The 12,698-nt window shown below is 40.4% G+C and overlaps 1 protein-coding gene across 9 annotated transcripts in view; it reads left to right on the forward strand.

Moving 5' to 3' along the window:
- The window catches only part of LOC142466195 (IgGFc-binding protein-like), a 125,437-nt gene that overhangs the window by 30,551 nt on the left and 82,188 nt on the right, over nt 1-12,698 (forward strand). For all 9 annotated transcript variants that reach the window (XM_075571056.1, XM_075571060.1, XM_075571061.1 and 6 more), the window contains exons 15-29: nt 846-1,129; nt 1,652-1,929; nt 2,330-2,928; nt 3,056-3,629; nt 4,223-4,422; nt 4,512-4,892; nt 5,158-5,441; nt 6,082-6,350; nt 6,611-6,688; nt 7,555-7,626; nt 8,182-8,337; nt 8,873-9,129; nt 9,914-9,998; nt 10,630-10,701; nt 11,073-11,156. In XM_075571056.1, the coding sequence (XP_075427171.1) occupies nt 846-1,129; nt 1,652-1,929; nt 2,330-2,928; nt 3,056-3,629; nt 4,223-4,422; nt 4,512-4,892; nt 5,158-5,441; nt 6,082-6,350; nt 6,611-6,688; nt 7,555-7,626; nt 8,182-8,337; nt 8,873-9,129; nt 9,914-9,998; nt 10,630-10,701; nt 11,073-11,156 (3,673 nt within the window). The remainder of the gene's footprint in view (nt 1-845; nt 1,130-1,651; nt 1,930-2,329; nt 2,929-3,055; nt 3,630-4,222; nt 4,423-4,511; nt 4,893-5,157; nt 5,442-6,081; nt 6,351-6,610; nt 6,689-7,554; nt 7,627-8,181; nt 8,338-8,872; nt 9,130-9,913; nt 9,999-10,629; nt 10,702-11,072; nt 11,157-12,698) is intronic.

The following is a 12,698-nucleotide window of genomic DNA, read 5'->3' on the forward strand; positions in this document are numbered from 1 at the left end:
CAGAAGCAGCAGCTCTCTTCCTCTCCGCCGATCACCCTCTCCCCCCCCCGCTCCTCCCGCCGTAGTTCACAGGCCATCTCCCTCAGCCATCCCATACCTCAGGCAGCAGGAGGCTTGAGTCAGCGAGGACTGCACGCGCGCTCCTAGGAGAGGAGAGGGAGGGAGGAAGAGAGCGGAGGGGGGAGAGCGGAAGGGGAAGAGCCAGGGGCAGCAGTGAGTGCGGACGGCCAGGGGAACCACTGGGACTGCTCCACGAAGCCCTGGTGGAGATTGACTGTGTATATAATGACGTCACCCTGCCTTGCACTCAGAGACCGCGAGAGCCAATGAGAGCCAAGGCCCGCCCCATAGTCAGGCAATGAGAGCCAATGACAACCAAGGCCAGCACCGCAGTCAGCCAATGGGAGAGCTTGACAGCCAATGACAGCCAATGAGAGCGCGCACAAACCCACAGACAAACATCCTGACAGACAAACATTTCAGTTATATATATATATATATATATATATATATATATATATAGATGTATTTTTGTTTTGCAATGCCTGCTGTATCCCATTGTTTCACATTATTTTAAGATAAACATTAGCTGGAGAAGTTTTCTGCACTAAGCAATTAAATAACACTAACCACGGACATTAAAAGAAGCAAAAAGATACACAATCTCATACTTTCCACTGAAGTATATATTAGTACTACCAACACTCCCCACATTGTGTATCTTTATATAGTAACGTTAAGAGACACTTCATAACATGTTTCCTCCAGCATTAGACGAACTGCAAAAATGTGGAATTTCTTTTTATATATCCTCATTAAATCATGTGCTATTTCTGCTTTTATAGGTGGATGGAGAATCAGTAACGTTACCCATCAGTCTGTCACCAGGTGTCAACATCTTCCTAAGTGGTCGGAATGTCCTGGTCACAACAGCCTTTGACCTAAGTGTACAATTTGATGGAAATCATAAGGTAGTAGTGACTCTTCCAGGCAACTATTCAAGGAAAGTGTGTGGGATCTGTGGAAATTTCAATGGAAATGCAGCTGATGACTTCTTAAACCCAGATGGAGAATTAGAGCCCGATTCTGCCAGTCTTGGTAACAGCTGGCAGGTTGGCAATGACACAAGGTTGGTCATTTTTGATGTTGATCAAAGTTAACAGAAAATATTTATTTCATCAATGATATTAATATATATATATTTAGTCACAAGATTTAACATTATTGAATGGCATACAGTATAATACATGCTGATGTTTCGGTCTGGCGTGGAGCTTCATCGGAGCTGGTCTGAAACAACAGCGTGTTTTATATGTGATCCAAGCGCCCAACCTCCACCGATGTTGTTCTTATTATTGCTGGGCTTTGGGACATGCACCAGATAGCTGGAATCTTTTGGTGTATGTAAGTTTTTTACTTTTTACTTTTTTGTGTGCGCAGTGATATTTCTAATGTTTATCAATGATATTTAAACATATTGTTCATTATATTATGATAGCTTGTAGGTTGTTATACGTGTGCAGCTTTGAGGTCTCACAGGTTTCCTGTGCAGGTGTACTGTAGGTACATAGCCTGCAAGACACCAACCCTTCTCAGGGAACAATATGGGTAATAGAGCTTTGCACTAACAATGGAACAATGTATCTCACAGGTGCTCCCCAGGAACGGATCACACACCAGACTGTACTGATGATGAGAAAGACACCATTGTCAGCAACAGCTTCTGTGGAATTATCACTGACACAAATGGGCCCTTCATACATTGCCACAATGTGATAGATCCAACAGCTTACTTCAATAACTGTGTCTATGACTTGTGTGTATTGCACCTGGATCCTGACTCTCTATGTGACAGTCTTCAGTCCTATGTAGATTCTTGCCAGTCCCATGGAGTTACAGTAGCGCCCTGGAGAAATGACACTTTCTGCCGTAAGTACTACATGTATATCCTCATATAAGTAACACAAAAAGGGCGCTGGGAGCATAACACGCATTGTCTCACATTTCTAAGACACTAAAAAGTGCCTGTTTAGAAGTGGGAGAAAATGTTAGTTACATTTCTTCATATATGAATATGCAGGTAATGTCTATCAATGGCTAGTTATAGATTTTCATAGCATATTGCATTGTAAATTGATTTACTGTGACTTATTGCAGGGAATGCTATTTTGTTTTCAGTTTGTTATATAATTACTAAGAATGTATTTCCAGAACAAAGGGCAGAATACTGCAGGCACACGTCTCATAAATCACATAAGGAATGTCGTTTCTTAAAAGATAATCATTGCACATTCATCTCCTCCATCCCATTCTGTCTCTTTTATTACAGCTCTACAGTGTCCCCCTAACAGTCACTACGAGCAGTGTGGCACAGGCTGCCCGGCTACTTGTGTCAACCAAGGGTCCCCCTCCACTTGCACTCGTCCTTGTGCTGAGGGATGTGTCTGTGACCCGGGATATGTTCTCTATGACAACACGTGTGTCCAAAGTAACCAGTGTGGATGTTGGAAAGATGATAAGCATTATCCTGTAGGCTCTGAATTCTGGACAGATGACACTTGCTCTTCAAAATGCACATGTCCCTCAGCAGGTGGCAGCTTAGTCTGTAACAGCGCATCATGTCCAAGTGACCAGTACTGCGGAATATCCAATGGAGTTCCTGGCTGCTATTTTGATACATATGGTTTCTGTAGAGTCCATAATGACCCCCACTATGACACTTTTGACAGACAAAACCATCATTTTATGGGTCTGTGCACCTATACACTGGCCAAGCTCTGTGCCAATTCCTCTTCTTTACCTTATTTTAACATTGAAGCAAAGAATGAACATCGTGGGAACCCATCAGTGTCTTTTGTGGAGAAGGTCTTTGTTGACGTTTATGGTCAAAAAGTACAAATTGTGAGAAATGAGCAGAATCGTGTTTTGGTAAGAAGTGACTTCTTATTGATTTGTTATTTATTGTCATTCAAACTAATCCATCATTATACAATAACATTTGATAGCTGATTGTTGATGTCACTGTTTTCAATATGTTTTCTTTGATTTCTCACAGGTCAACCAGATCTGGACCACACTGCCAGTGACCTTGCTTGGAGGAGCAGTTAAAGTGAGCTGGACGGGGAAATATGTTAGTCTAGATACTGACTTCAAGCTGAGAGTCTCCTACGACACAGATAGTTCAGTGGAGGTGAAGGTTCACAGCACGTTTTCCAAACAGACATGTGGTATATGCGGTAACTTTAACAACCGTAAGCAAGATGATTACATGATGCCCAATGGACAGCAGGCCCAGAATTCTGATGAGCTGGCACACAGCTGGATAGTAGATGATGGTGACCCATTATGTAACACAGATGATTCTGAACCAATGCCCCTCCCTCCGTGTTCACCAGAAAAAGAAGACCTCTATAAAAACGATACATTCTGTGGTCTGTTAACAAGTAAAGATGGTCCTTTCCATATGTGCCATTCTGTGATCAACCCTGAAGGATTCTTCGACAGCTGTGTCTTTGACCTTTGTGCTTTGGATGGAGATGTCGGGATTCTGTGCAGTTTGCTAGCAGCTTATGCTGATACTTGTCAGAAGCAAGGAGTGACTCTTAATTGGAGAGACAGTACTCTCTGTGGTAAGTATCATTGTTACCATAAATATATGTTTTGTAATACTCTTAATATCTGAGAGCAGATGTGTATAGAAGATAGAAAATATCCCCAGTAACTGGGACCATGTCATGCAACGTGTGCCTTAAGAATTTTACCTGAAGCAAGATGGGACAAGCCACGTAACGTAGCTGCCAGCAGCCCGGGCTCAGGCCATAACTTTCCACAACTTGGATTCCATCTTTTTATTAAAGCATCTTTGAACTTCCAACTTTCTATACTTACTGAGAATGTAGACTGTGTAAGATACTTTGCAGGGTAATGTTCTGAGTGTCTTTTCTTTCTTGTAATGTACCTTGTTGACAAGGAATTATTATTAATTTCTCAGCAGCTAAATGAAAAATAACAGTATGAGATATTCTTTAATAGAAGCATTATTTTTGTTTCTCTCAGTAATGCAGTTATTGTTAGTGATGTATCACAGCTATTTGTGTGTTCGCATTATTCCACACACAAGTCACTGTACCAGATATCTTCTTATTGTACTTTAGCCAGTACATCCAGTTGGTTTATTTTGAAACTAAATGTCTCACTGATCAGACAAACTCTCTCATTTTAGAACCCAAATGCCCACTCAATAGCCACTACAACGCCTGCATGACCGCCTGTCCGATTACATGCCTGGAGCCTCTTGCCCCAGAGAACTGCAGCAATCCATGTTCTGAAGGCTGTGAATGTGATGAGGGATACGTCATTAGTGGAGGAACATGTGTTTCTAAGTCACACTGTGGGTGCTGGTACAATAACACATACTATGATGTGAGTGGAAAAGTTCATTAACCTTTGCAGTCCAAGTATAAATCAGCAAAAATAACTGGATTCTGAAAATGTCTTTTCTTTGCTCACAGGAAGGAGAGAGTTTCTTGGAAGAGAATTGTGAGAACAGATGTGAGTGTAAAGGAAGCAACACCATGGTCTGTACTGCGGTATCTTGTGCTGCAGATGAAATATGCAAAGTTCAAAGCGGCACCTTGGGCTGTTACCCGTTAAGCACGGCAATTTGCCATATTTATGGGGACCCTCACTACAATACGTTTGATGGGAGACTTCACCACTTCCAGGGATCCTGTAACTACACAGTGACTGAGACATGTGGGAACACATCGGACAGCTTTATTGTCACAACACGCAATGAACACAGAGGTAACCCAAGCTGGACCGCCATTAATTCTGTGGCCCTCACTGTGGGCGGAGTACACATCCTACTAGGAAAGAACAATATTGTTTCTGTAAGTATTGTGTAGATAATATTGATGAGACATTCCAGTACAATGTACGTTATATACAACAGCACAATGTTGAATTTGATTTCTCATTTTGCTTAATAAGTGAGAGATGTTTTTTTTCTCAAAATATTACCACCTGTGACTTGTCAGAAAATGACTTTTTTTGTAACATGGAATATACTTTATAACTATTTGTTTCTGTATTTATATTTTACAAATGAGGAATTACATCTTAGTCTAAAAATGTATTATGGTATTTTCTTTTCAGATTACCAATGCTTCAGTCACTCTTCCTGCTAATGTGCCTGGTATAAACATTATGCATAGTGGCCACTACGTGATAGTTACTACAGACTTTGGCCTCCAGCTTCAGTTTAACGGTGACCACGAGCTCTTTGTCAGAGTGAAGGAGAACTACAAAGGGACATTGTGCGGATTGTGTGGCAACTACAATGATAACCAACAGGATGACTTCATGCAACCCAACGGCACGGTGGTGTCTGATGTCAATGACTTTGGAAACAGCTGGAGAGTCCCGGATAATGGATGGCCGTGAGTGGTTTAATGTTCAAATAAAAAGAAGATTAATTGAAAAATTGCTAAAAAGGTCCCTCTCCCCTGCCCATCCCAATTTACTAATAGCAATAATCTCATCTGACATTGGTTGGTGAAAAAGATTTCCCCTGTTGGTTTCAGTCTCTTATTCACACTTTTATGTAATTACTTAATTTGGTGAGATTTCTGCATTTGTATACAAAATGTTCTGAACACAGATTTGCACTGCCAGAACCAAAAAGGTTACCTAACTAATCAGGTTGGCATTGGTTGGACGTGCAAGAACTCTCTAATAAGTACAGCAAGGTGGGGTTGTTAAGCTAGTTTGCCCATTTTCACTTCGAAATTGTATTCTCTTAATTTAATGAATACATCTGTTAAATGTTCAGTCTCAACCATGATATATCATTGAGCTGTAATCAACATATGTTATATCACAGTTTGATATTGAACTTCTAACTGGGATCGGTCCCAATCAGTTCAAAGTTACATTTGAAACATTGTATTACAAGGGGATTTTCACTGAATATGTATATGGGAGTATGGGCTGTTATGTCCAGTGCTAGGACCTCGAATACACTGAGAGGTTCCCTTACTCCATAACTTACTCACACTCAGCATTTCTTTTTGCTTATAGATGTGAATCTGCTCCTCCTCCTCCAACATGTTCCCCCTCGTTACAACAAGAGGCCGAAGATAAGTGCAGGATTGTAAAGCTGGTTAATAGTCCATTCAGACCCTGCCATATATACATTAACCCTCACCAGTACTTTGAGAGCTGCATCTTTGACCATTGTGCCACTGGTGGGAATGATAACCAGACCTGCGCTGTTTTAGAGTCTTATGCAGCAGCCTGTGAAGAAATAGGAGTTTCTCTGGGAGATTGGAGATATGGGACCATTTGTGGTAAGCTTCATTATTCTTCTGGTGTGTTCCCTAATGGCTTCAAAATGTCAACATGACATGGAACAGAATGCCTTCTTCCTCCTATTCCATACATGTCCGACTAGATTGACCTGTGCTCTATCCATAACCTCTGACCCTTTCCCTACAGCCCCAGTGGAGATGGGCACATTTATTTCACATTTGTTCTTAAATGTTGACCAGAATTTCACCACTTTTATATTCCACCAAATTTATATTATTTTATACTTATATTTGAATAGGTTCCACTAATTCAGCAACTACCGTCACCCCAGATCTCACAGCACCATCTACAACAGTGACATATCCGCCCTCTCCAGGTAAATGTATTTTCATATACAGTATATTACTGAGTGTTATCAGGTTGGACGGCAATGTACTTATTGAAGGAGCCATCAAAGGCTCAATGTTCTCATTCTTATTATTTTCTACTATTTTCTTTCTTTTTAGCTCGTCTTTGGAGGAAATATTAATGGGATTTGTTTCAGTATTTTTAAAATCCGTTACTTTATGTACTTTATTTCTGCCCAATTTTAAACAAATATTGATTTATAAACACCCTGACTTGATATTATATTATTCTATTATATAATTTATACATAAACATAGTTCAGAGTTAAGGATACCTGGCAAAGATTTGCATATTTTTCACCAGCCGTGATTCTTAAACAGGTGCAAAGATTTATATATACACATATAGCTACGTAATTAGAATAAATAAAAGAACACTCAGATCTATTGAGTTCCAATTTTAGATTCAGGTTTCTAGTGATGACAAAATTACTTGTATTTCAAATCCTGCAAATGTTTATCATTCTTGAAATATTTGTTTCTTTATAAAACGTGTTGGTTTTTTTCTCTCAAAATGTGAATTTAGCCGCCCTGTTTCTTTCCTGGGATTTCTCCCCAGCATACACTTCCAACCCCAATCTTCTTCCTGCCAAATAGTGACTAGGGATTGGGTCTGACCATCTCAGCGCACCCACGTCTCTCTCTTTCTTAGTAAAGTCATATCATCGTCTCGCACACGTTCCCAAAGCCTATACTTCCTCCTGAATATTTGGAGGATATTAGCAATCTGGGCTTTGATATATAAAAGAGACATTGAGTGTGTCCATGTAACTTACTGGTCTGGTAGTTTCTGAAGAGTTATTAAGTTTATTGTATTTTTCTGCTCTTTGGATAGATCCAACAGCTTCAGCAGCTGCCAGCACCACGAGATCTTCTACCCCAGAACCTGCAACTTCATCCACTGCAGGTACGTTTGTATATTCTCACTGAGACTTCTTGGATGAAAGATAATAGATTATATTAAGACGTTTACATTTAGCTATTTAACTTCTGATTTGGAAATATTGATGGAAATGTTTAACATTTTTGAAATTACACATTTTATAAGTAATGTTTTTAACTTTTTCTCAAAATGTAATTTGGCAGATTAGATTGTGTCCTGGGTTTGTGTTTAGGCAGAATGTGAGGCATATGGCAAGCACAGTATCAGTGTGATGCATATAATTACCGTTAACGCCATCACTGGGGTTTCACATACAATACAGTATATCAAAACAATGCCAAGTTTACAGCATGCTGACATATTACAATACACACTGCAGCCTTATCGTGAGTCACATGCAATAAAGCATCTATCATGAAAACCCATCGATAAAAAGCTATCAAATAAATTTCCTGTGTGGCCCATTGTCATAGATATGGTCCTTCCATACAAATGACACCTTTCCATAGTTCTATACTGTGGTGTAAATAAAAGAAAAGGGGAATGTATAATATAATAAACATATGTGTTTCATTTCAGATCATCCTGATGAATGTTCCGGTAACTTAAATTGCTCTTTTGATGATGACTTCTGTAATTGGAAGCAGTCATCATCAGATAATATGGACTGGATACGTCTGAAAGGTCCAACACCATCTGATTCTACTGGACCTTCATATGACCACACCACTGGAGGTATGCAGAACCTCTCCCAACACATTGTACACAATAAGTTTACGTGACTGATATAAAACTACTCAGCCATATTTATTTATATTATTTATAAAAATGTTTTACCAGGAAGTAATACATTGAGTTTCACGTATGTCCTGGGCACAGAGTTATAACAATACATGGTTACATTAATAGAACAGGGCTATACAGTCATTCACAGACATTTCATGGACAGATAGAGTTGGAAAATTGGGTAGAGGGGAAAAAGGGCTTGTGGGTTTCAGATTGAAAAAGAGCAGCTTTAACATCACCAAACATCAGCAAACGGCTCACACCCTGTGGCTGCCCTTCCAGTGGGTGGGGTTGACGTTCCACAAAGTACAAGTAAATGTTAACCCTTAGCACGCTGGTCCTGTGAAGAGGGGAGCAGCTCTTGAGGAGCCCCATCAGGCGTCCGCCTTTGGGGCAATGCAGATGTACACGATATTGTCTGTCTTACTGTTACATATTGTAGTCATCCGAGTGCAACATTTCAGGAACAATGCCTCTTTTTCAGATGGTTTCTACATCTATATTGATGGACGTGACTCCCTTTCTGGAGATGTAGCTCTCCTGCTGAGTCCTCAGTGCAATATAAGCCGGACTCACTGCTTCCGCTTTTGGTATCATATGTATGGAGATGCAGAAATGATGGAGTTGAAGGTTTATGCCTTGACCGATGAGGGTGTTGAGCTAGTTAGTATATTGGCTGGAAATGCTGGTGACAGGTGGCATTTGGAGGAAGTTCTTATACTAAACACTGGTAATATTCAGGTGAGTTCATTTATTTTACAGATTTTACAAAAGAAACAAGTAAAAGTTTAAAAATTAGAGTTAGACGTCTTAGGGCCGGATCAACAGAGGGCCCCGTTGTTGACTTAATGAAGTGTTAACCTAACGTTATTGAGCTTTGAAAATACACGTTATGTCATGTTTTGGGCCGGAATGGCAAAAAAAAGAATTCCCCCTGATAATGCATATCCACAGAGGTCCGGTAAAGTTAACTGGTATCTTTTGTGCACAGGTATCTTTTTCACACAGGTATCTTTTGTGCACAGGTATCTTTCCACATGTTGTTTAAAGGGTTTGGCAGGGGCATAGCCAGGATTTGCCTGAGGTAGGGCATTTTGGTGTTGTGGTGGGGCACCAGAGAGAGTATAATCTGACCACACTGTACACTGACACAGAGAAAGACTTATATTCACTGACACATAGTGTAACAAGACGGCACTATTCACTGGCGCGAAGAATAATTAGAGAAACCTCTCCTGTGACATTCTGGAAATGATAATAACTGGGTGTAATAAGGTGACGTGACATAGGTACATAGTCGATGAGGTTGAATAAAGACATATGTCCATCGAGTTAAATTGATACACAAGTTGTAAATGAACCATATCCCGTTCCCTCTTCTTTTTCACTAAAGCCCAATTTAGACCCCCTCTATATCCAGACTCACATCATAAAATAAAATATTACAAATACAATATTTCCTGCGTATGACTCTGTAGTTTATGTCCTAATGGTTTATAAGTAACTCGGTTCTTTACCTTGGCAGATTATTATTGAGGGTGTGAGAGGTGAAAATGATCGCAGTGACATTGCTATCGATGATGTTTCTTTTGTTCCGGGATACTGCATAAGTAAGTCACATAGACCTGTACAGTAATTGTAGAAATATGTATTGGATGAAACCTAATAGATTGTGTGTATGCAGGGACATTATTTACTTATTTAAATTACCTTTTGGAAATATTTCAGGTGATACGTTTTTAGTTAAAGCAATTATTTTACTTACTATTTGATTTTCTAAATACATTGATCATGGTTATAAGAACTCTGCAAGGCTTTTGATTACTATGGAGACATACATGTTGGAAGCATTATTTAGAAATACATGTTTAATTTGTTTTAAAATACATATAACCTATTCAATATGCAAATGCCATAGAAGTGTTTGACGCTTTAAAGCATTCTTCAGTATTTTTATACATTCTCTTATCATTTTCCTGCGGTTCAGGCATGAAATGACTTTTGATCGCATAGAGAATAGACTAGTTTAACCAACACACTAACACATCAACACATCAACACACCAACACACTAACACATCAACACACCAACACACCAACACACAAGCTGCAACTAATGTCCCAACTATTTGCTCAGTAAAGTCAGTTCTAGGTTTCACAACTTTCTCACACTTAAACCTGGTCTGCAGGTTCTAGAAAGAAGTAATGGGGTGTTTTCTAATTTCACCTTTTCTTTTCATAGATTCCATTATTTCAACAACTGCGCGCACCAGAGAACCCATACCCGCGTCTACATCTTATCCAGCAACGTCAGGTTAATGACCAGTCCTGTTTTATAAATATGTCCTGTGCAGTATTGGTCTTTATGAGAATGGATTTATTGATTAGACGGGGCGTTCATTGTAACATAATATTGAATCTATTTTTTTTGATGCTTCTGTGAATAAGGAATTTCTGTGATCATTTGCTAGGCTGAAGGAATATTTTTTGCGTGGAAGGCTTTGATTCCCTTCGTTACCCTCTCTAGCACTTTGTAGGGACATGAAACTGAAAATGGTCTCCTCATCCCATATGTTTAAGACTAGTTTGGTGGGAGAGACGGCGATACTGTACGTTTGGACAATAATAGAAAATTCTATCAATCTGCTCTCAGGTGTTTAATAATGTTCCCCTTTTTCTTAACAGGTCCCACAGCTTTGCCACCTCACAGCACCAACGTCCCCACAACGGCTCCTTCCACAACAACAGCCACATACCCTCCGGGTTTAGGTAAATGAGCTCAGTTTGGTTTTGCAAATCTGTCCGCGTGTTATATTGTCCTTTACAGCAGTGACACACGGTATCTCCTACTCCCGGTACCCGCGCTGAGGTCTCTTTTACACGTGTGCGGATGCACTTTAGCAACAAGAATGTAACAAGAATGGGAAGTTCTCCAAATAAGTTCTGAGGCCTGAGGTGCCGCAGGTTAATGAATTACGTTCTGTTTTGCAAATACGTTAATGTACTTTATTGTCCTTTATAACAGTGGCTACATTAATTTTAAATACTCTCTACAAAGCGTGCAACAGTTCATTCAGATCCCCATAGCATTACTTATTAAAGAATTGTAAATATATATATATATATATATATATATATATATATATATATATATACACACACATACAGTTCTTTGATTACAGAAAAACGGATTACAAGAACATTCAGGGAGAATAAATGCAGAACAGTTTCTTAAAATAACAGGATAAAACATTAAACAGAAATCCTCATACAGTACTGTACGTTACCATATGTCATAGGTTTTCCCCCAGAGAGGTCACTGGCGTAGAAAGATGAAAATTCCCATGATTAATCCCAAACACACCACTGTTGAAATCTGATTTCATAACTCCAGGGCAAGACCTATGTAGCATTGTTCTTCCATTGAAAAGCACACAAGCCCAAACCTGTCGTAAATCAGCTGATAGGTGACGCTTATATGACTTAGAAAAAATCCTGATCTGGGAAGACAATTAAAATCTTGACTCAATATATAAACTCATAACTTCCCCTTTTCTAATACTTAGACACGTGAGTCATATCAATAGATTCAGGCGATTATAACAGACGTAAAAAGACTAATTATGACGACTTGCTCCTAAATGTGAGTGACAAATGGATATATGCCCCTGGCTTCCTTCCAGACCTCACGTGCCTGGCCTCACTGCATGCGTCTCCTTGCACCGATTACAGACATGTGACCGCTACACGTGCCTGGCCTCACTGCATGCGTCTCCTTGCACCGATTACAGACATGTGACCGCTACACGTGCCTGGCCTCACTGCATGCGTCTCCTTGCACCGATTACAGACATGTGACCGCTACACGTGCTTGGCCTCACTGCATGCGTCTCCTTGCACCAATTACAGACATGTGACCGCTACACGTGCCTGGCCTCACTGCATGCGTCTCCTTGCACCGATTACAGATATGTGACCGCTACACGTGGCTGGCCTCACTGCATGCGTCTCCTTGCACCGATTACAGATATGTGACCGCTACACGTGGCTGGCCTCACTGCATGCGTCTCCTTGCACCGATTACAGATATGTGACCGCTACACGTGGCTGGCCTCACTGCATGCGTCTCCTTGCACCGATTACAGACATGTGACCGCTACACGTGGCTGGCCTCACTGCATGCGTCTCCTTGCACCGATTACAGATATGTGACCGCTACACGTGCCTGGCCTCACTGCATGCGTCTCCTTGCACCGATTACAGACATGTGACCGCTACACGTGCTTGGCCTCACTGCATGCGTCTCCTTGC

Source organism: Ascaphus truei, chromosome 14 (genome assembly GCF_040206685.1).
Source record: "Ascaphus truei isolate aAscTru1 chromosome 14, aAscTru1.hap1, whole genome shotgun sequence".
NCBI classification, from domain to species: Eukaryota; Metazoa; Chordata; class Amphibia; order Anura; family Ascaphidae; genus Ascaphus; species Ascaphus truei.